Consider the following 22,276-nt stretch of genomic DNA (forward strand, 5'->3'; position numbering starts at 1 on the left):
CCATCCTCCAACACAGCCTGGGTTTGCCAGCCCCCACACCGTGCCCACAGGTCCCTCCTCCTCCCGTGCCTTCCTCCTCCCGTGCCTTCCTCCAGATGGCTGCCCCTGTTCTGCTAGCTGCGGCTGTCTCCTGCTGTGCTTTCCTTACAACAACGCCTGCGCGTCTGTGACAGTGAGCTGCACGAAGCTCTTGGAACCCCACCCAGCATACAGAAGGCACTCCATGAATGCTTTCTTCCCTACCTGGATGGTGTACCTGTCACCCTCTTAGCCCCGTACACAAGTGAATTTTTCCTGGGGTTCCCACAGACCTTATTCCCAACCCCACATTCCCCGCAACTTCAAAATAGAGGCTGCTCAGAGAGATGAACTGGAGGAAAATGTCGACAGTGGTGCAGACTCTGCACTTCAGAGCTGACGCGGAGGTTTGGAGGACAGGGGACCCCAGGGTTTACAGCCCTACTTTTGCCTGACCATAATCTCTCAAAGACTCATTTTCCTCAGCTGTGGAAGGGGTTAGTTATTAGGAGCACAGACCTCCCAGAAGATGAGGTGGGCCGAAGTATGACAAGTGCCCTCCTGTGGTCAGCACTTGGTTGCTGTAATGTGGCCCTTAGCAAGTGCCTGGCACATAGTAGGTGCTCAGTGAACACTTGACAAATGAATGAGTCAATAAATGATTGTTTCATGCGATCTCTTTCCCCACCCCCAGTTTTGGCAGCTCACCCAGTCAGACCAGATGTGTCAGCCCTTAGAGGGGAGTGAAGGGTCCCTGCCTGGCCCCTCACCTGACACCCGTCAAGAGTGGGACCTACTTTGTTTTCCTGGTGCCCACGAGGTTTTAAATTCTGAGAACTCTGGAATATAAATCAGCAATCAAGGGCAGTAGCAAGTGATCAGATGTGGCTCCGGTTTTCGGGGCTTGCCGGCGAGATAATTAGGTGTTTGATTGGCACACCCTCTCTCAAGGACAGCCACCTCCAGGTCCCGCCTGCGGCAGGAGCAGGCTTGTTTTCCTGCCTGATGCTTGGGAGGGAGGCGGGGGGTGCCGGAAGTGGGGCCCGGCGCTGTAGTGGGGGCAACGGCCGTGGCGGGTGACCTGGAGTTGGCCAGGCTATCATTCATTTGTTCACTTATTCAGACATTGATTCATTCGGCAAGTATCGAGCACCTGGTATATGCCAAGCCTCAGGATACAGCAGTGACCCAGACAGATAAAGTTCCCGTCCTCATGGAGCTGACGTTGGAGGGGGGCAGGCAGTAGAAATAGGCAGTAAATAGTTGGAGAAGTGGCTACATGAATGTGTCGACAGTAAGTGCTAAGGAGAAAAGTAAGCAGGGGCCAGGAAAGGGAGAAAGGAGTTGCTTGCTATTTTAAATAGGATGGTGGGATAGCCTTCTGGGAGAAGGTGGTAGAAGAATAGAGACCCTGAGAAGACGAGGAAAGACCCGTGTAGAATTCTGAAAAAGCAGCACTGCAGGCAGAGGGAACAGCCTGTGCAAAGGCCCTGGGGCAGAAATGTGCTTGGTGCATTCAAGAGCCAGCAAGGCCCCTGTGTGGCTGGAGCAGAAGGAGCTGGGGGTGTCGGAGGAAGTGAGGCCCAAGGTGGATCACATGGGGCCTTGACTCTGACTCAGATGGGACCCATGGAAGGGTTTTGTGCCACGGAGATATAGGACATGCCTTCAGTTTAACAGGATCCCTGTGGCTGCTGTGTGGGAAGGGGGCTTTGGGAAGTGAGGGTGGCAGCAGGGAGCCGGCTCCTGTGGTCACCCAGGCGAGTGATGACAGTGGCCTGGCCCAGGGTGGCAACAGTAGAGAGGATGAGAAATTGTTGGATCAAGCTGATGAGATTTGCTGATTTATGTCAGCCCGACACCCAGGGCAGAGAAGGTGGCTGCCCCCCTCCCTCAACCTCAGGGCTGTTAGCAGCCCCAGCCCAAGTGCCAGCATTGGCCCTGGGGCACCCAGCCCTCCCCAAGTACCTCCTGCAGCCAAGACCCCCTGCAGGCCACCGACCTCCTCTCCAGCTGGCACCCCCACAGGGATGTGACACCATGACCCCGTTTTACAGCAGTGAAACCTGGATACAGAGTGGCCCAGGGTCTGCCCAGGCTCACAGAGCTGATACGTAAGAACAGTGGGACTCGAACCCGGTCTGCCTTTCCAATGCTGGCTCTCAGCCTGCCTCAAACTAAAAGCAAATTGCTGCCTGGTTTTTCTGGAAGCCAGAACTGCAGGAATCGCCAGGAGCGCTTGATGTACCACAATTTGTTTTATTTATTTATTTGAGAGACAGGGTTTTGCTATGTCACCCAGGCTGGCCTCGAACTCCTGGGCTCAAACAACCCTCCTGCCTCAGCCTCCCGAGTACCTGGGACCACAGGAGCGCACCACCATGCCCACCTGCAGTTTTAATTCTGTGCCCCCTGCGTGACCAAATGCTCCATACGGGCAGGACCTGGGTCTGTCTTGTCCCTGGCAACATTGTAGGCACCTGAAAATTAGTTGTTGAAGGAAGGAGTGAGTGGATGGATGGACAGATGGACAAACAGATGGAGAGACAGACGGACCAGGCCCAGCCATGTTCCTGGTCTTCAGCATAAGACCTTGTCAAGGACAGGCGAGGAAAGGGTGCCCTGTTGGCATCTGGCGAGGAGCTCCAAGGAAACAACCTGGAAAAAAGACCCAGAAAGTTCTAGGTTCACGTCTCCATCATGCCACTTCCTAGCTGTGTGACTTGGAGTGAGTGACTTTGTCTCCCTGCAGGTGCTGTATGTAAAATGGTACCTGCATCACAGGACCGTTAATTGGCTCCCTCAACAGATGTTTCCAGAGAATCCACTGCACTCCAGGCACCACTGGGAGAAATAAATGAACTGTGTGCCCAAAGTTGTGGACCTAGCACATAGTGGGCTTCCTCGGGACGGATATCACCCCGTTGTCCTCGCTGCACTAGAAGTGTGCCAGGAAGTGGCCGGCAGCCCTTCTGCGTACACCCAGGCCTGACCTGTCCGTCACCGGGCCCCGCTGATGGAACGCAGGAAAGCCAGCTTGGCTGAGAACTGTTTCTCGGAGGCGCCGCCCTTGCCCCGGCCTCGGATAATTGGCCCAATACATCTTGGCATCTGAAATTTACATACGGCGCAGGGGGTGATGGATGGCTCTGGTAACCCAGGCTGTCTCTCAGCCGCGGCTCAGTCATCCATCTCGATGGGCTGCGGAGCCATCCGTCTCGTCTCCTTGCTCGTGGCAGGCCGGCATGTGCCAGGTCATCCCCCAGAGCCGGCCCTCTGAGGCCCCTCTGAAGGCGACACTCCCAACCTGCCCCACAGCAGACAGAACAGGTCCCCGTGCTCTGACCATCCCCTGAAACCCTCCTCCGTGTTTGCCTGGGACTCTGATGGCAAAGTCCTGAATAGCTCCGTGGACCCCAGAGGGAGAATGAGACGTTGGCTCCCACAAAGGCAGCCCCACCTTGCTCCTGCCACAATTGCACAAATACTGATGGGGTGCCTACTGTGCACCAGGCACTGAGCTAGACCACCGGATACGCTGTGGACAAGAGAGACACCGTCGCCACCCCTGAGGGACTGCCTTTCCATTGGAGGTTGACAACACTCTGAAGACCCTGGACACCATGCCAGGCACTTTACCTACTACAGTCTGATTCTCAAGAGGGCCTCGCAGTAACCCTACAGACGTGGAATTGTATCCCCATTCTACAGGCACAGAAACCGAGGTCAAGCCACTTGTCTGAAGGTCATGCCATTAGTGAGGTGTCAAAGCCAGGGTTTGAATGCAGGTCAGTGGTCTGTGAACCATGTCACCGTTGCCCTGACAGACCAGGACCTCTGGCCTTGGCACATAGCATTCATTCATTCATTCGTTCATTCAACTGCCGAACGTTTCTAGAGTACCTACTGTGTGACAATAACTGTTCTAGCACTGAGGGTATGATAAAGGGGGAAGAGCAAAATCTGTCTTGCTCTCAAGGAGTTTTCATTCTAGTAAATAAGTAAATACACAGTGTGTTTGATGGTAATACATGTTAAGGAGAAGAAAACTGAAGAACAGGGAGACCAGTTAGGGGATTTCGCAGTATTTTCATCCCTCTGCCTGGGTTGCTTGGCTTCGTTGTCTGACAAACTCCTCAGCCTTCCAGACCCAGGTCAGATGTTCCCACCTTGGTGACTCTTTCCCCCAGTCAGTCACCTTGCTCTCTGTGTTCCCATCACACTTCGTTCATACTTCTCGTGGTATGTTTAGACACACAGTGTAAGAACTGATCTGTCTCTTCACTGCACTGTGAACTCCTCAAAGACAGGACCGTGTCAGGCATCTCTACATACCGGTTCCCAGCACTGTGCCTGGCACAGGCGTGGGGCCATAATTGGCTGGGTGGATGACAGGATGGGGACAGATGGTGGAGGGATGACTGGCTGAGTGATGGGTAGATGGGTGCTGGATGATCAGTTGGAAGAACAGATGAAGGGATGATCCTTTGGAAGATGGCTGACCAGTTAGGTAAATGGAGGGTTGGTTGGTTGGGTAGATGGATGATTGGACAAACGGATAAATGGAGGGTTGGCTGGGTGATTGGATGGATGTTGGATAAAGGGCGTCGAGCCTGGCTAGTACCTCGGTGCCTACTGGCAGCCCTTGCCGAAGGTGGGGACCACGGTGATTTAATTAAAACTCTGCCTCTCGCTTGCCCAATCAGTTTCCACACCTGCCTGAAGGCAGTACAGCAGACATGTTAGGGTTTCACTCTTCTCCAAGCCTGCAATGAGGCAATGCCTCGGCATGATGGCCTTTGGCACTTTTTACCAGAATTATTGATGCCCTCACTGTCTGCTTCGGTTTCTGAGCTCTTGGAGGATCCAGGCTGTGTCTGGTTCATCATTGCCATCCCCCCTTATCTGGTGCCTGGCACACCAGAGACCAGGAGTGCTTGGATAGATGGGTAGGTGGGCAGCTGGATAGATGAGGTTCAACATCTCAGAGCTCATGTTTACCTTGGTGGGGGCGGGTAGTGATTGTATTGGAAGGCATAATCACTGCTCTGTTTGGTTTTCGAGACCTGGCCTGGAATCTCGACTGTCACTTTATATAGATATCCTTACAGGAGGTAATATACGTAAGGTACTTAGTGTACTCAATAAATATGAGCACACAGATACTAATATGTGCTCAGTAAATGTTAATTGAGCTCCTTTCTCCTATAAGAATCTTCTGTGTAAGATTTCATTTGAAGAAAAGTTTCTAGGGCTTTGAAAAATAAAATCTGGTGGCAAATGTCAGAAAGAGTTAACAGGGGCACAAAGAAGATACCTGGACCTCGGGAGTGTCCAGGAAGCCTTTCTGGAAGAGGAGACTTTTAAGCTGGGACATGAAGGATGAGTAAGACCATGCCACGAAGACAGAATGAGATCGTCCGGGTGGAGGGAAGGAGTCTGCGGAGCCATGGACTTGGGAGACGCTGGCGCATTTGGATTCCGGGGGGAATTCAGTCTGGCTGGGAAGGAGACAAGGAGTGGGGGTGACAGGAGAGGCCAGCAGGGGCCCAGTGACCCCTAAGGGTGAGCAGGTTGTTCCAGGCCAGCGGGGAGCCACAGGCCGGTTTTGAGCCAGGGAGGGATATATTGAGGAAGAGATGGTTTCACTTCGTGGAATCCCTTCAAAGCCTGGGAACACCTGAGGTCCTCACTTCCTTAACCCCTGCCCCCAACAGTCACTGCAACTCTTTTGGAAGGTCTCTTCTCAGAGTTGGTATTAGGATGCGTCCGGTAGGGGAGTGTCTGGAGCCGAGAAGAGTGCGCACACGTGCAGGGGAGAGCTCACGTGCTCAGGTTGTGGCTTACGTGAGTTTCCCTGATAAGAACGCAGCATCTAGCTCAAAGCCTTGTATACAGTTGACCCTCGAGGATCATGTCTGACATTGCTCTAAAAACTGAATATTCTTATAAGATTCCCTGTCGCTTCTGGTTGGAGAAACTCCGGTAAATCGAGAACGCTCAACTGGCCTCTCCATAGATAACCAACAGTGTTCCTTCTCTAGCCAAGACCCACTGTCCTCTCTGAGGAAGTCCAGCCTCTTAGACCAGGTGTGCGACATGGGCAGGTACCCAAAGCTGTCTGTGTCTGTTTCCTCATCTTTAAAATGGGAGAAGCCAGGTGTGGTGGCATGCACCTGTAATTCCAGCTACTGGGGAGGCGGAGGTGGGAGGATTGTTTGAGCCCAGAAGTTTGAGGTTACGGTGAGCTGGGATTGTGCCACTGCCCTCCAGCCCGGGCAACAGAGAATGAATGAACGAATGGATGGAGACTCGGGTATGATGAGTGTTTGCTGAAGTGTGGGGCACATGGCCACTGATGGGACATGAGATTGAAAGCAGTAAGTAGACCTGGTGTTAGAAGGAATCGACTGGGGTCATGAGGAACAGCTGTCCCTTCTCAGTTCTCTGTCATCCCTTCTCATTCCAACAAGCAAAAAGTCTCTGCTGGGTACTACATTCCCTTTAACACCCCTCCAGCGCTTGCTGGCCTTTTATAACAAAATCAGACAGCCATGCTGTGTTTCCATTGTACTTTTATTTTAACGGCTACTGTCTGTTTATGGCATCTGATTCTCTAGTGATAAAAAACAAAGTGTCCTTTTCAAATGTACTTATTTAGGTTAAAAAAGCAGGGAGACATTATATGAAGGTCAAGAACAGGCAAATTTTACCTGTGATGCTAGGCCTAGAATAATGGTTACTTTTAGGGGGTTCTGGCCAGGAAGGGACACAAGGGAGCTCTCTCAGGTACTTGGAGTGTGAACATTCGATATCTTGATCTGGGCAGCGGTTACTCGGGTATAAAAATTCATTAAGCTTAACATTAAATTTAAAGCTATGCATCTCTCAATAAAAAAGAAAACAATATGGGTCAATTTGAAGATAAATATTAAGTTTTAGTACAACAAAATTCATGCAGAGGAACTTGTATGGTCAAAATTTGAAGAGCAATGACCTGGGTGACCTTGAGGGTTCCTTCTGGCACATAGGTTCTGAGTGTTTTGGAGGTCTAAGTCCCAGGATTGGCCAGCACAGTGATGGCAGACCCTCTTGGAGCTAGGGGCACTCGCAGGATGGTGGGCACTTCCAGTGAGGCCTGCAGATGCCATCAGAAGAGCCCCTTCCTTTCCCAGCCCCCAGCTTCTTCCTACAGCGCCTGGTCTTGGTACCGCTCAGCCCCAGCTTCCTTTCTCCCTGCACATTGGCCCGAGCCTCAGCTGCATCTATCATCTGCTTCAAGCTCATTAAAATTATTTCTTTTTAGTTGCAAATGGGCTGTTTATGATGATCATTATTTGAATGGTCTGCGCCGGGCTCCGGGCTGTCTGTCTGCTGCTGATGGCCGGTTAATCAGATGAGTCTCCTCCCTGCCTGGGCCTGGCCCAAAGTCTGGGGCTGTGTTAATCATGAATCCCCCAGGGCCGGGGGCCAGGGGCCAGGTGGGAGAGGATGCCGACTTCTGCTTGATTATCGAAGGAGAGGCCCTGCGAGCTGCATGTGTGGTGGCTTGGACACGAGTTTCTAAAACTCGACTTCAGACCCGTGATTGTTTATGACAGAATTTTTTTGCTGTTCCTTCAAATAAATATAGTGCCATGAGCTTTTTAATTTTGGATGTGTTTATTTTAAAAGACCCTTGTTGATGTGATCATTGCCCCTCTTGCTTTGTTAATGCTCAGATATCCTTTCTTTTAGGGCGGGAGGGAGTGGTTTTTAATGTCTTTGCTTGATACAGTAACATTTGACAATTACCTGTCAGTCTTTTTTTTTTTTTTTTGAGACAGAGTCTCACTGTGTTGCCCGGGCTAGAGTGCTGTGGCATCAGCCTAGCTCACAGCAACCTCAAACTCCTGGGCTCAAGCGATCCTCCTGCCTCAGCCTCCCGAGTAGCTGGGACTACAGGCATGCGCCACCATGCCCAGCTAATTTTTTCTATGTATTTTTAGTTGTCCAATTAATTTCTTTCTAATTTTAGTAGAGACGGGGTCTCACTCCTGCTCAGGCTGATTTCGAACTCCTGAGCTCAAACAATCCACCCGCTCGGCCTCCCAGAGAGCTAGGATTATAGGCGTGAGCCACCGCGCCTGGCCCTGTCAGTCTTTTTTAAGTAAAATTTTTACTGACTTGTGAAATCTGGAATTCTTGGAATCATCGATCTGGTGGGGTGTTTTCTGAGCTCTCTGTTTATCTAAATATAAGATTAATATCAGTCCATGTTTATTGAACACTTGGTACTGTGCTTGATGCTTTACACATTTATATCATTTAAAACAAGCTCCCTGAACACCCCCCCCAGCTAATAAGGAAGTGGAGCAGAACCCCGCTGGAGAGTAGGGCATTAAAAATTTGCCTTGATAATCCACCAAGGAGATAATCCACACCTCGATTATTAGAATTGACTATAATTTATTTCTGAGTCCCTGCTTGAATCACCTTACAGACACATTAATGTGTTTGTTCCACGGGATGATATATGTTAGGAGCTTAGCCTAGTGCCTGGCACGTGCAAACACTCCATAAATGGTAGTTATGGTTATTATTATTTACTAGTATTATTATTGGTGTTAGTGTGTTTACGGTAGAAATGTAGCAAGAATTCAGGGTTGAAGGATGAGCAGGGATTTAGGCAAAGCTGAGAAGAACGTGAGTATCGGTGACATCATCAGCTCCTCAGTGGCTAAGCAGGAAAGACATCAAAGGCTGGGCTTGCAGCGGGACCAGGGCTGGGGGCACACTCAAGTCCCCCTGCCTTGCCTGGCTCTGCCCTCACTGCAGTGTAGACACAGCAGAAACCCATTTCCCTCTAAGAGATGAAATGCACGGTAATTGTCTTACATCACATCTGACAGTGATTTGCCCCCACAAGCGCCCGTGCGGTGCCGGTGGAGGGAGCCGGGCATAATCGTCTGGTACAGTACATCAGGCGCTTGCGCTTACCCTGCTGTGTGATTTCCTTTCAGAACCTGGGTTGGATGTTTTTAGTGAGGAGTCAAAGTCCAGCCCCCACGAGGTATATTGGTTGCTGTGGTGTGGGGAGACAATGTCCCCAAGATAAGAACGTAGTGTCTAACACATGATAATCCAGAACCGAATGCTTACCCAACTCCCAGTTCTGTTTGTCCTACAGCAATGTAAAAAATCACATCTTTGTCTTCAATAGAGATGAGAAAAACTAAGAAAAACTGTGAGCACTCCACTACCACTCAGATTGACCATGGCATTCCCGTTCTGTCTCCTGCCAAGTGAAATTCTGTCCACCTGGCTGCGCCAACTGGCTAGGTTTTGTCTACCTTTGTCTATTTCTGCAAACACCGATCTCTCCCTAGTCGTAGCTCACTATTTTGGTTATGGTCAATTGTGGTTTCTTTATTGGAAACCGCAATTAGTTTTAAATAATAATAAGCCAAAATCTCCTCTTTTTTTCTTTTCTCGTGATGCCTTGTTCCTTGCCTGGCTCAAAATTCCATGGGGCTTTTAGACTAGAAGCCCCACCGCTCCTCTGAGTGGGAGGACCGCTCTGCGGCGGCGAGAACTGATTTCAGCACCCTGGAGAGCGCCGGCTCCCTCGCCCCTACTTGAATGCGCTACTTTGATGCCTCTACCTTCTCCTTCTAGTCTCATGATTCTCTGAAGAGGTTAGATATTTCCCCAGAAATAGAAACGCTTCCCTGGATTTCTCAAAAAGGGCCCATAAGCCAGAGACACTTGTCCCAGGTTTGGGGTCCCAGGTTTACGGTGCTGTGGTGAACTGCTATTGAGCAGATTTACCGACTCTCAGATGTGACATAAGACAATTACCATGCATTTCGTCTCTTAGAGGGAAAAGGATTTGCAGCGGGTTAATAGTACTTTTATTTCATTATCTAATGGTAAAAGTGTTTCATTGTGTGTGCAAGATGAATGTGTATTAGCGATGACAAATGGGGTCTTTCAGCGCGGTGCTGGGCCTCAGCATACATATGTTAGATTAAAGAGTTCACCCTAGAAATACACTCCCGCATCTGCGTGTGTGTTTTTAATAAATCTGATTGCAGAAATTTATTGCATCACCAGATTTAGGAAATTATGGGGCTTGATTGCTGCAAATATAATCGGGTGATATATACAGAAATGCTCCTCGAGTTATGGTCCAGAAAAAAAGCCCATCTCGAGATGGTGCAGGAAAGCAGCAGACCACATAAACAGAGCATTTCTTGAATTATGCAAATGAAATCTATGACAACTCATGGTAAATTGTACTCTCTGTGTGAAACTGCCACCGTTAAAGTGAAGAAAGCTTCGAGAGGGGTGATCAACTATGTGTGTATGACGACCATCAGACATTGTTAACGTGCATGCGAGCTGGCGCATCCCCCCTGCCTTCCCTCTCTCTTTGCCCCCTCGCTGGTATGTCCTGTAAAAACCTGGTCTGCCGCCTTCCTTGCACACAGGCAGGCAGAGCGCCTTCCAATCCATTTCTTCTGAATCCTGGAGTCGTCAATGAGGTATTTCTTATACTTGAAGTGAACCTTAAATGATTTACTGCAGGATACACAAAAGGTCAGCTTGCTTCTTATTGGCACCTTCATTTTTCCAAAATCTACTGAAATTAAAAAGCCATCTATATCTTAAAAGGCGTATTTATGAACCTTTAAGTGTAAGTAAGTCATAGTTGGAACAGTTCCCACCTCTGATATATGAAAGCTGTCGACAGCACTTTCTTACGCTATAATATGCCCATACAATATGCCGCACTTTACTATTTTGACACGGTTTGGAGATGTTTTCTACAGTTACTGACAAGCTTATGCCATCACTCCTTTGGAAATTTAAGAGGTGGGGCAGGGGGTGGGGAAGAGATGAAAAAAAAAACACAACTCCACCCAACTTTGTATAGGAGAATATTGATCTGGCCCGACTTCCAATGAGCAAAAAAGCTGTCCTGGACTTTTTTTGGTAGCATCTCTAGTTTTGTAAATTATTCATCTGTGCCAGGAGTCAATATCCTGTCTTTGCTCAGCTTTGTAAGTTAAGAAAACTTGTTCAGAATGCTGTTTTGAACGATGATTAAAGAGGAAAAAGAGGAAAAAAATCCTTTTCTTTTCTCTCTCTCTCTTTTTTTTTATTGTTCCAGAAGGAGCTTAATTCCGTCGCTTCCGAGCTGTCTGCGCGGCAGGAGGAGAGTGAACATTCTCATAAACATTTAATTGAACTCCGCCGGGAATTTAAGAAAAATGTACCTGAGGTACAGTATATTTGCTGTTATAGAATTAACTCAGTAGGAATGCAGATTTTTCTCTGTTCAAGCTATATTTTGCAAACTGTAGACATAAGTGACTAACAAGAAAAGAAGCTAATTAGCCCCAAAGAAAAATTACAGCCCCCAACCTTTTGATGTTTCCTGGTATAGTGGCGCTCAGTGGTGCCAACTAAAGGAAGGGCAGAACGCTTCTCCATTAAAATCACTGGTTTTGAGGGCACTGTGACATGTCCGTCTCCCCCCGCCCGACACACGCATGCATATCTAAGTCCAGTGCTTGGCCTTGTGGCAAAAAAGCTGGTCTAGAGTTCTTGATTTTATCCTGCTTTTCCACTGCGCGATGGCTGCTGTGGACCCTCTGCCACCCTCTTCGGCTCTTCATCGCTCACCATCTTGCAGCCCCTCATCCTTCCCTTTCCCCTCCTGCCCTGCGGTTCCAACAACCAGCTTTGTCTTTCCTGGCTGCCATCGGGGTGGTCCAGAGAATGACCAGGCCCCAGCAATGCAAGGCCCCCAGAGGAGCAGGCGGGAACAGGCGGGAACAGACACGTTCGTGTTCTGTACGGGGGCGAATGTGTGAATTTCTTTCTCTTCTCTATCAGGCCCCCTGTTGCTTCTTGAATTAAGGGGAAAGATGATGGGAATAAGCACAAGTAGGGGAAATAAAGCCCTCTGACTCCATACGATGTTGGCAGGGATGCGGCACATCAGAGCTGTCGTGGGAAACACGTCACAGGGCTCCAAGGCCAGACCTCTCCCAAAGCGAGCTGTGTTTTCCTCTGGCCAGCAGAAGGTTAGCATCTGTCCTTATCTGCTCTGGTGTGCTGGATCTTGAAGGAGGATGGGGCAGGGTTTGACATTCGGATGGGAGACATTGGTTCCAGCAGGTACACTCTGCCTGTCCGAATCACCGGGGGTCTCTTGCGCCGTCTTGCCTATGGGGGAGGGGCGGGCCCAGCCAGGAAGCAGACCACGTGAGCACAGACAGGTTGCACCTTTGAGTCAACCTCAGTCTCTTACCTGCAAAATCCTTCTCGTACAAGTCTCAATTATCTCTGAATCTTCAAGGCAAGAGAGGGGACTAGGATCTAGCTGGAATTTGTCCACAGAGCAAGTCTAGAAGGAAGCTTAGGTTTGGGGGGTTAGCCTGTGTGTGGAAAAGAGGCTTGAATCTCGGATGGCAGAGTGTCTCCTATGTTGTGGCTTCAGGAAGGCCAAGCCAGGTCTTTGGCGTAAACTCCAAGAGCTAAGAAGCCATAGGTTGCTCTGAGGACGCCTCCCTTCCCTTTTAGAACAGAACATGGCTTGGTCTATAAACAAATTTTTCTCCCCAGAATGAGGGCACCTCTGACTCTCCGTTCCCCAGGAAGCAGAGGTGAATCGACCCCAGTTACTCACAGCCCCATGTGCACCCTCTCTGGTCAACTCAGACTCTCCGTCTCATCCTCCCTCCCCTAGCCCAGCGAGCTTTCTCCCCCGGCCACGCGGGAACCCCCAGGTGATGAGGGAAATCCAGGCCAGATTTTAAGCCTTGGAGTTCAGCTTACATAATTTTAATACTGCATAATTATGTAATTATGTAATTAGAAGGAATAAGTTTCCATTCCTATTATAGTTGTGCCTCCGAAAATCTCATTTTTGGATCTAGTCTCTCCTGATAAGAGAGTCACGCCAGGCTTTATTTAAGAACATCCTCTGGCTGGTGCCTTTGCTCAGCGTCCCCCAGTGGCTTAGGCATCAGGGCGGTGGGCTTTTAGAAATGGTTGGCATTAGCTTGAAGCCCCCTCAAACTCTTACCCTTCCAGTGGCACTCAGATTTGAATCCCCTAAGCTCACTTGAGTGTGGGCTTACGAAAAGAGCCTGTTTGGGGAGTCTGGTGACCGGGGTTCAAATTCCAGCTGTGCCACTCACTTATTGTATGACATCAAGCAGTCCAGCTCCTCTTGGGGCCTCAGTTTCCCCTTCTGTAAACTCAGGGGACTGGGTAGATTGTATCTAAGGTCCCATCTTGTACCAACATCTCCTGAACCTAGACCAGAGGTCTCTTGCTGATAGATTTGTCATTTGGTCCGTAAAGTCTTTCAGAGTTTACAGTAAGGGGCCAACATTTAGCATTGCAGAAGATTTTACCTGAAATTGGATTTCCTGGTATCTTTTGAGACTATTTGGTAGATCTTGCAACCCACACTGCCCGTGCTCAGGCGTCAGCCAGAGCAGAACGCGCAGCCCATTCAAGGGGGCTTGTGTCTCCCAGCCTGCCTCCCTCCCGTCCACTCCTGCCTGGCCCGGTGGGCATTTCAGTTCACAACCTGTGACCTAGGTTCTCATGTTTCCTTTTCCACGGCTCAGCCGTGCACCCGTGGCTCTTTGTGATCAAGTCCACTAGGTCCACGTGCACCACCCGTGTCCCTCCCGAAGATCCCCAGTGATTAGGGGTGCCCAGGGCCCCAAAGAGGGACTTTTTCCAGGGGCAGAAGCAACACAGACTTATTTTCATAATTCAGGGGTTTCCTCTTTACCCGAGCGTGTGTGTTCCCCAGCCTGGTTCTTCCTTTCCTGCTCCCCTCACTTGCCTCCTCAGCTCCCCTCCCCTGGGGGTTTCTCGTGGATGTGGCTGGTTGCCGTTGGGAGAGTTACCAGTGGATCTCGGAGGAGATTGGAGGATTAGGGTTGGAATCTTGGGCACATGATTCTAAAAGGCTTCCCAGTTGGGCGCGGTGGCTCACGCCTGTAATCCTGACCCTTAGGGAGGCCGAGGCCAGAGGATCACTTGAGCCCAGGAGTTTGAGGTTGCGGTGAGTTACGATGACACCACTGCACTCCAGCCTAGGTGACAGATTGAGACCCTGTCTCAAAAAAGTGAAATGAAATAAAAAAAGGCTTCCCTCTTACATGCCAGAGAGAGGAACTCATAGGAGTTTGCCAGGGGAGCCCATGGGGCTGGGAACCTCAGGGTCACTTATGAAAGTCAGGAAATTGGGATCTGGAAGTAGGAGGCTTGTGGTGACCAGGACAAACCTCCTTCTGAAGGCAGCCCACATCCTGGGGTTAATCAGACACTTGCAGAGCCCTTCTTCTGAGGTGGGAGCTGAAGGGGAGGGCAGCCAAGGTCCCAGAAACCACACGTTCTGGTGAGCAAGGCGAGTCAGGTACACAGGTGGCATTGCTAAAATGCAAAATGCGGTCTGCTGGTGTGGTGGCACAGGGTGGGGTAGCAGAGGCCACCCAAAGGAGGCAGCCCAGAGCCCAGGCAACCTGGAAGGATGGAAGGTTTTCAGGAAGGAACTTTGATGACTTAGAGCTGATTGTGGAGAATTGGGGCCACCTCTCCAGCCCCCCTTCCAAAGAGTGTCCCGTGAAGGACCACTCAAAGATACTTCTTTGCATAAAAGATCACGCCACCGCTTCTTCTCTCCCTCTTCTGAAAATTCCCAGCGTGCAAGACCCCGAAAAGTCCTTCAGGAAAGAAACCTCTTGGACTTGATGTTTCCCAGTCTGATTTGGCTTGGCACCCCGTGTGTGTGTCCCTTGTGAAAGCCCATGGAGTGCAGATCCCATGGGACATGCTCGGGAAACGCTGAGCCGGGGACAGCAGTGAGCTGCGAGCAGGGGCCGTGGGGGTGTCCCACCTGGCACTGTGGTGAACTCTTCGCTGATCTCTTTTTCAGGAAATCAGAGAGATGGTGGCTCCTGTATTAAAAAGCTTCCAAGCCGAGGTAAGACCCAAGGCCCGCGGCATGTCAGAAAAGGACCCTGGCTCCCCCTCCTACCCCCCAGCATTGCCAGAGGAAACCAGCAGCCTCCGGAAGCGCTGGAGAAGCTTCCCTGCCCCAGCTGCCCCTCCCTTTGGCGTCCCGCTTCTATGGGGTAGCGATGAGGATGGGTTCTCTTGCATTCGGTGGAATTCCAGGGTTGGATCCCAAGAAATCTCTCTCCCCCTCAACTTTGCCCAACCTTATACCGGCTCTGCTACATCTAAGGTCTGTGACCTTGAATAAACCCACCTCACCTTCCAGGCTTGGTTTCCCACTTGTAAAATCATAGCTTTGTACCAGGTGACCCTTGTTCTTCCTCGGCATTCTGCCCTGCTGTGCTTCTCTAAGGCAGCCTTGCAGATAGGTCCCAGCCGTTACCAGCCTGCTCAAGTATCTGTGTACTGACCCTCCCTTCGAGTATAAAATCAACACTGTCCTCGTTCTTTCCTGCCAGCCCACTGGGCCCTAGTTTCTTTGGCAGCAGCTGAGCTGTCCTTGGCAAATCATTTCTCTTGCCTTTCCGGAGCCCTGTGATGGGGTAGAACCTCCCGTGTTTCTCCCCTTTTCTTGACTTTGTAACCAGGTTTGGGACAATGTCCGCTTACCTGGCTGGCACAGGCTGGGAAGTGACTGGAATCACAGGGGTCAGAGGAGTGGGAGTAGAGGCCATTTCTTGAATCTTCCATCTTGAGGGGGCTCTTCTTGGGGTTCCCAGAAGGATTCGCCCTCCCCAGAGCTCAGCGGGGGCTGCACTTGAAGTCTGTCGTCCACCAAGTGCCACGTTCCTTTAAATCTGTCTCTTTGGAACCGCGTAAGTGCATAAGGCTATATTAAAGTAAACGATAAGCGGATTTACACAAATGTCGCTGATTTCCATATTTTTCATCCCTTCATTTTATTACTGAGTTGACTGACATGCTTATGTATTTATAGGGCCATCCAGTATTGATTCATTCGGTTGTGAGTTGCCTGGGCTGGGAAGGAAAAGAAAACCAGAAAGAAGACCAATAATGTTGGGGATGTGTTTTCATGGCTTTGTGTTTCTTTTTTTTTTTTTTTTAAAAAAAAAGAGGTTCCCATCTGCCGATTCCTGGTCCCATGAGGTGCTTAGCACACATGCTCTCTGGCAGCTGATCCCTCCACCCAGCCCAGAGACAGGCACTGAGCTGTTTTGTAGAGGGCGTTGCTTTCTCAGCTGTTCCTGGCTAGGGTTGGTGTGAGCAGAGCTTCTCTTGGCCTCTTAGAGCCTTGATTTTCCCTATCTGTTAAATGGAAATAAAGACATAGATCTCTTTGTGTTGTTTCGAAGATTAACTGAGATAGAAAAAGTGTTTAATGTAACGTCTGGCACACAGAGAGCTTGCTGGGGAGTGAAGAGCACAGATGCTGGGACCAGCCTGGGTTCGAATCCCACCTCTGCCATTTACTGGCTGTGTGACCATAGGCAAATTACTTAACCTCTCTGTGCCTGTGTCCTCATTTGTAAAATGGGATAGTAATTATACTTACCTCATAGGGTGTGATTGGGGAAGAACAAAATTCACACTGATAAAGTGCTTAGAATACTGCCTTGCGTATTAGAAGTCTTGGGTATTTTTTTATTCTTACTGTCGGCGACCTCCAGTACAGATTTATTTGGCCTCTACTATGGCTGGGCTGGAATCTGCCTCTTTCTTAACTAGACATTCAGGGCTTTTTAGAACGGAGCTTTCTTTCCCTGTAGGAAGCAGGCGTGAACTGATGTCATCTTTTCAGTCAAAGAGAGAGTTAAAGGTTAAGTTCAGGTGAGGATCAGGAGAAGCCCGAGTGCAGCCCGGCGGAAAGCTCATGCACGTGGGACTCAGGCAGGCCTGGTTGGAATCTCAGCCCTGCTCCTGAACCAGCTGTGTGGCCTCGGGATGTTCCTTAACCTCCCTCTGAACTCCGGCTTCCCTCTGGCGAAGGAGGCTGACAATAAGGATTCGAAAAACTAAGCAGCTTGGAGGCATCACGGTGTCTGGCACACAGTTGGTGCTCAACAAGTACTGGGGCAGAGAAAGTCTTAGTGGGGCTGAAAGAAAAGACGCAGCTGAATTCTCGTTTTGAAAACCCATGTTGCGTGTTGAATAGACACTGTTTTAATAGCCGGGGATCTTGAAGGAACTTCGTTAATTTTCTTAAGAGGGCTTTCCGTCCTCCCTGTAAAGTACCATAAAGACTACATTTGTCTGGAATTTTATCCCCGAAACCCCTGCTTTCCTCACGATCTACTGACTGCGCCCTGCGGCCGCGTGTCCCTCCCCGCGCGTCGGGGAAGAGACACCGCCGAAGGAAGGTGTTAATAAAAAGCATCTTCTTCATCCAGAACAAGCTGCACATGCACAGGCCGTTTATAATCCAAATTTGATTTTCATTTTAATTTTTTTAATGAGGGCTCATCCTTTATACTGCTTCTCTCTCGCAACCCGCCAGGCTCCGGGCTGGAGCTGTGGATTCCCAAGTGGGCATTAATCACCTCCTGCAAGTATTCCCTGGGGCCAGCACCGTCCCAAGTCACATAAACTAGCCCATAAAACACCGGGGCTGAACATCACACCCGTCGTTCCTTCCTCCCCGACACAGGCCTCTCCTTGAAATACACCACGTTCGAGTTCATTTCTGAATTTCGCTCCACCAGCCCTGGTATATACAGAAGCTGGGCATCTTTTATCTTTTCATATTATATACATGCGGGTCTTTTTTTCCCAGTGTGTATGTGCGTGCGCCAGTGGGAGGGGGCAGAGAGGAAGTGATTTTGCCCTGCTGTGAATCAAGGAAGCTCCTCTCTCTGCCTTGATTGCTTAAAGGACAGTTTTGATTTCCCCTGCTCAGGGAAACAAAGACAGCCGGAGAAGGTGGCTTAATGGAGACAGCTTGAAATGGCCAAAGTTTGAATATCCTTGCGCACAGAGAAAAGAGCAAGACGAAAGCCCCGCTAATTACGAAAGTTGCTTTATGAAAGATAATTCAAAGCAATAATTTAGCAAACATAATCAAGTCGCACAGATGGGGTTGTTGATGGATGGATTGCAACATGCAATTAGCAGTTCTCGCAGTTACATATCATTAACCCTCCGAGCACAAAAATTATTTTCTCATTATTAGTTGAAAAGGTAAAATTAAGCTGACTAGACAGTAAAGGAACAAACTACAATTAATTACCTTCATTTATTACAGTCATTATTTTAAACTTATTTTTACTTGGAGAGAGACATGAAAACATCTAAATTAAAAGTTTTGTTATGCTAAATCAGAGGTGAAACTTTTCTAAAGAGTGTGTGCACCGGTCCAGCTAGCTAGGAAGACCACAGAGCCGCTGCTGGGAGATTTCCTTTTCCTCTGCTTCCTCCTCCTCCCACCACGGAGGGGATGTGGCCTGCGTGGTGGGAAACCCTTTTGTTTGGATTGGAACAGAGACGTTCACCTGGGCCTGATTGACACACAGTAGTTGGGCAACCAAGAGGGCTGACATGATCTTTGACCCCCAGGGGAAACAGGAGCATGTGGTGGCCAGACACGTGTGGTCTGGGTCCCACCCTGACACTGACAAGCTTGTGTGACCTTAGCAAGTGACTTCCTGTCTCTGATCCATTGTTTCCTTATCTGTAAATAGGGACAGCTCATAGGATTGCATGAGATTCAGTGAGATTCTGTGTGTCAGGTGGCTGGTTAGTTACATGTTCTCAACATGGCATGTGTGTATGGCTGTGTGGGGCCTAGAACCTTCTCCCTCTGCCCTCCGCCTTCTTTGACCAGTAAAACATGGCAGAAGTGACATTGTGCCACGATCAAGCATAGCCCTTAGCCTGCCTGGTGGCTTCACTTCCTGCCTCTTCAAACTCATCCTTCCTGTGAGAAGTGTGACCGCCCTGAGACCACCCTGCCGTGAGAAGCCCACAGGGAGAGGCCTTAGGGGATGGGACATCACGTGGAGGAGAGGGGCCAGGAGCACTGAGGCACCAGACTCAAGTCAAGGGGCCACGCTGGGACATCCAACCCAGTCAAGCTGGCAGATGACTGTAGCCCCAGCTGCCATCCCACTGTGACCACCTGAGCAACAAGAGAGAACCGCCCAGCTGAGCCCAGTCAAGCCCCAGAACCGTGGGAGATACTAAGAAGTTGTTGTTTTGAGGCACTACATTTTGGGGTGGCTGGTCGCACAGCAGTGGATGGCCAGATCCCCCAGGTTTATAGCGTGCCAACTCTCCTCCCTACTTCTCCTCTGCTGTCTTCTCCCTCCTTTTTTCTTCTACCTGTTCTTCCCTTTTCTTTTCTACCCCCTGCCCCTCTCCCTCAGACTTTTTGGCAGATTTTAGCCTTGTGAAAATTTTTCTCCCACTGCTGAGTTCTTAGGCCTCTATCTATACAGAGTGCAGCCTTCTCTGCTAATTCCAGAGGGACAGTGACAGGTGCTCCTAGGGAAGCCATCACGACCCTGCGGCAGAAGCCAGGGCACGTGGAACACACATGATGCCTCAGCGTCAGGCCTGGCATTGCCCTCCAGGTGCCCTGGCTGCTGCCCAAGGACCCAGGTGAGGAGTGAGCAGCTCTCAGACTTTTGTCCCCTCTCCTTTGGATTTGTCCTCATGGGATCGGGGTGCCTAAGACAATCCGACAGAGCACAGACCCAGTGGAAGTTGTGTTTGTTGAGGAGCAGAGAGGAAATGCTGGGATAGGGATTCCCAGGAAGCAAGAGAAGGGATCTTGCTGCCTCCTCCATGAGTGGGTTGGTGGTGGAGTGGGGCTCGGTGCCCAACTCAACAGCTCCCAGCCTCAGGGGATGTTTGTTGGATGAGCAAACGACCCAGTCAGTCAATCAACAAACAGATATGGAAAATCCCGATGGAGCCAGTCACCCTTGACTGTGCCATCTGTGAAGTGGGTGGTGAGATTTGCCGGCCTGATTCGTGTGGGTTTCGGGGTGCCCGCTGGTTAGAGGTGCTGTGATCTGAGCCATCCCAGATCCCTGCACGGCTCACCCAGCCACAGCTGCCATGCGGCCGACCCTGAGGCCCCTCACTTTTGGGTGGGCAGAGATCATGGAGTCCCTTGTTTGCCCACATCCACCTGTCGGGAGCCTGGTAGTTGATCAGACCTGGGCCAGACCAGTAGGTGACAGGGAAGAGAGCAAAGACCAGGGTGCCACAGTGCCACCTCCTGACCTGGAGTCACCCACTATTGTCAGTTAACGAACAGCCGTGCTTGGCACTGAAGGCGGCCCCTCCCTTGGTAAGAGAAGCTTCCTGAAGTGACTTTCATTGCACTCCTACCACGCGCTACACACGTCTAATGATTATGATTGTCCCCAGTGAGGAAACGGAGGCTCAGAGAGGTGATGACTGTGCCATCTAGTGCCTACGTCTGTACTCGAGGCAGAGGGAGAACCAAGGGGACGTGAGAATTTAGGCCTGGGAGGGTGGAGGGGGTGGCGGGTGGAGAAAGTTCTTAAGGCAGAAGTCAAGGCCAATGGGCCCCTCTGCCATTTGGCCCTGCCTGCCCCTCCCCCCAGCCAGCAGCCTGGCCTGGCTCCGTCCCACCTGCGGGGTGTTGGCACTTGCTGTGCCCTCTGCCTGGAAAGCTCTTCCCTGTGCCATCTCTTTGCCTGATTAACTCCTTGTGAATGTGAGATCCTAGGCGAGCAGGGAAGCCCTCCCTGACCACCCCGGCCCCCATCCGGCCTGAGTCCCCTTCGCTCACTCACGCAGAGCCCCTGTATCTATCCAACATGGCACTCAGCATGATTTTTCTTTCCGTGTCTGTCTAAAGGTAGTGGACGCTGGATCATTCAGGACCTTGGGGCTACTGTAAGGACCTCGACCGTGACCCCCGAACAAGGTGGGAGCCATGGGAAGCTTTAGAGCAGGGGAAGGACCAGCTCTGAGTCAGGTTTTATTAATAATAGGCTCCCTTTGGCTGGTAATCGGATAGTACGGGGGCCGTGGCCTTTCCAAGATGTCTGAGAAGATTGTACCCGCCGCACCCCCACCGAGACCCAGATGCTTTCTCAAACACCAAGGGCTTCCTGCTTTTCCCTTTCAGACAATCGTGGGCAGGGAAGGGGGGTCCTAACCTAGAACAAGACCCCCAGTGGGTCAATCCGTGTTCTTGCAGCCAAGCTGCCCGAGGAGGGAGTGACGATCGTCCTCACAGCTGAGATCCCTGGAGACGTGCGTGTCTCCCTCCCCCTGACCCCGAGCCCCTGCCAGCCCTGCATACCGTGTCCTCGTGTGGTCCCTTTGCCCCCCTCCCACTCTGCATCTGCCTGCAAACTCTTGCTCTTCCCTTTGAGCTGAAATTTAATTACAGGGCTTTTTTTTTTTTCTCTGTTTAACATTTGCTCTTCCAGCTGTCTGATGTCATAATTCTCTCACTCCCCAAACTGTCCTTTCTGTGGTGCCCCAGCACTGGCGAGACCATCCCTTTGGAAGTGGGCCCCTCGGGGCCAGGAAGGACATTAGACATGTGCAGTGCTGACCAGCGGGACCCCCAGGGGATGAGTGGTCAGAGCAAGCATGGACTGTAGGGCCAAATTGGCATGGGCTTACATTTCAGCTCATCCACTTCCCAGCTGTGTGATGTTAGGCAAGTCGCATAACTTCTCTGAGCCCAACTTCCTCTGCTTTTAACGAGATACGATAATAGTCCGTACCTCATAGGGTACATGTAAGGGCTCAGCGAATCGATACTTGGAAAGCCCTAGAACAAAGCCCACCATGTGGTGAGCGCTCCACTAACCGTAGTTGGCACTCCTAGCAGGCGAGCTGAGACTGGCCACGTCACATTTATTCCTCCCACAAGCGCACAAGGAGGCTTCTGCTCCCACTGGTTTGTCAGGTGAGGTCACAGGCTCGGCACCCAGCCGCGGTGGTGAGGGGTAACTTGGGCCCCCACTCAGCACCCACTCAGCAGTGCCTCTCATGCATCACCTCCTCTTGGTGGCATAGCAAGGGAGGCACTGCTGGTATCGTCCCCCTTTTTTTTTTTTTTTTTGAGACAGAGTCTCACTCTTTTGCCCGGGCTAGAGTGAGTGCCGTGGCGTCAGCCTAGCTCACAGCAACCTCAGACTCCTGGGCTCAAGCGATCCTCCTGCCTCAGCCTCCCGAGTAGCTGGGACTACAGGCATGCGCCACCATGCCCGGCTAATTTTTTCTATATATTTTTAGTTGTCTGATTAATTTCTTTCTATTTTTAGTAGAGACGGGG

General features: G+C 50.5%; 1 protein-coding gene across 1 annotated transcript in view; it reads left to right on the forward strand.

The window, feature by feature from the left end:
- The window catches only part of CUX2 (cut-like homeobox 2), a 237,998-nt gene that overhangs the window by 137,288 nt on the left and 78,434 nt on the right, over positions 1 to 22,276 (forward strand). Inside the window, exons 2-3 of the mRNA XM_012663576.1 lie at positions 11,174 to 11,284; positions 14,969 to 15,016. Of these exons, the coding sequence (XP_012519030.1) occupies positions 11,174 to 11,284; positions 14,969 to 15,016 (159 nt within the window). The remainder of the gene's footprint in view (positions 1 to 11,173; positions 11,285 to 14,968; positions 15,017 to 22,276) is intronic.

The sequence above is a fragment of the Propithecus coquereli genome, unplaced genomic scaffold (genome assembly GCF_000956105.1).
Source record: "Propithecus coquereli isolate 6110/MARCELLA unplaced genomic scaffold, Pcoq_1.0 Scaffold81, whole genome shotgun sequence".
In the NCBI taxonomy this organism is placed as follows: domain Eukaryota; kingdom Metazoa; phylum Chordata; class Mammalia; order Primates; family Indriidae; genus Propithecus; species Propithecus coquereli.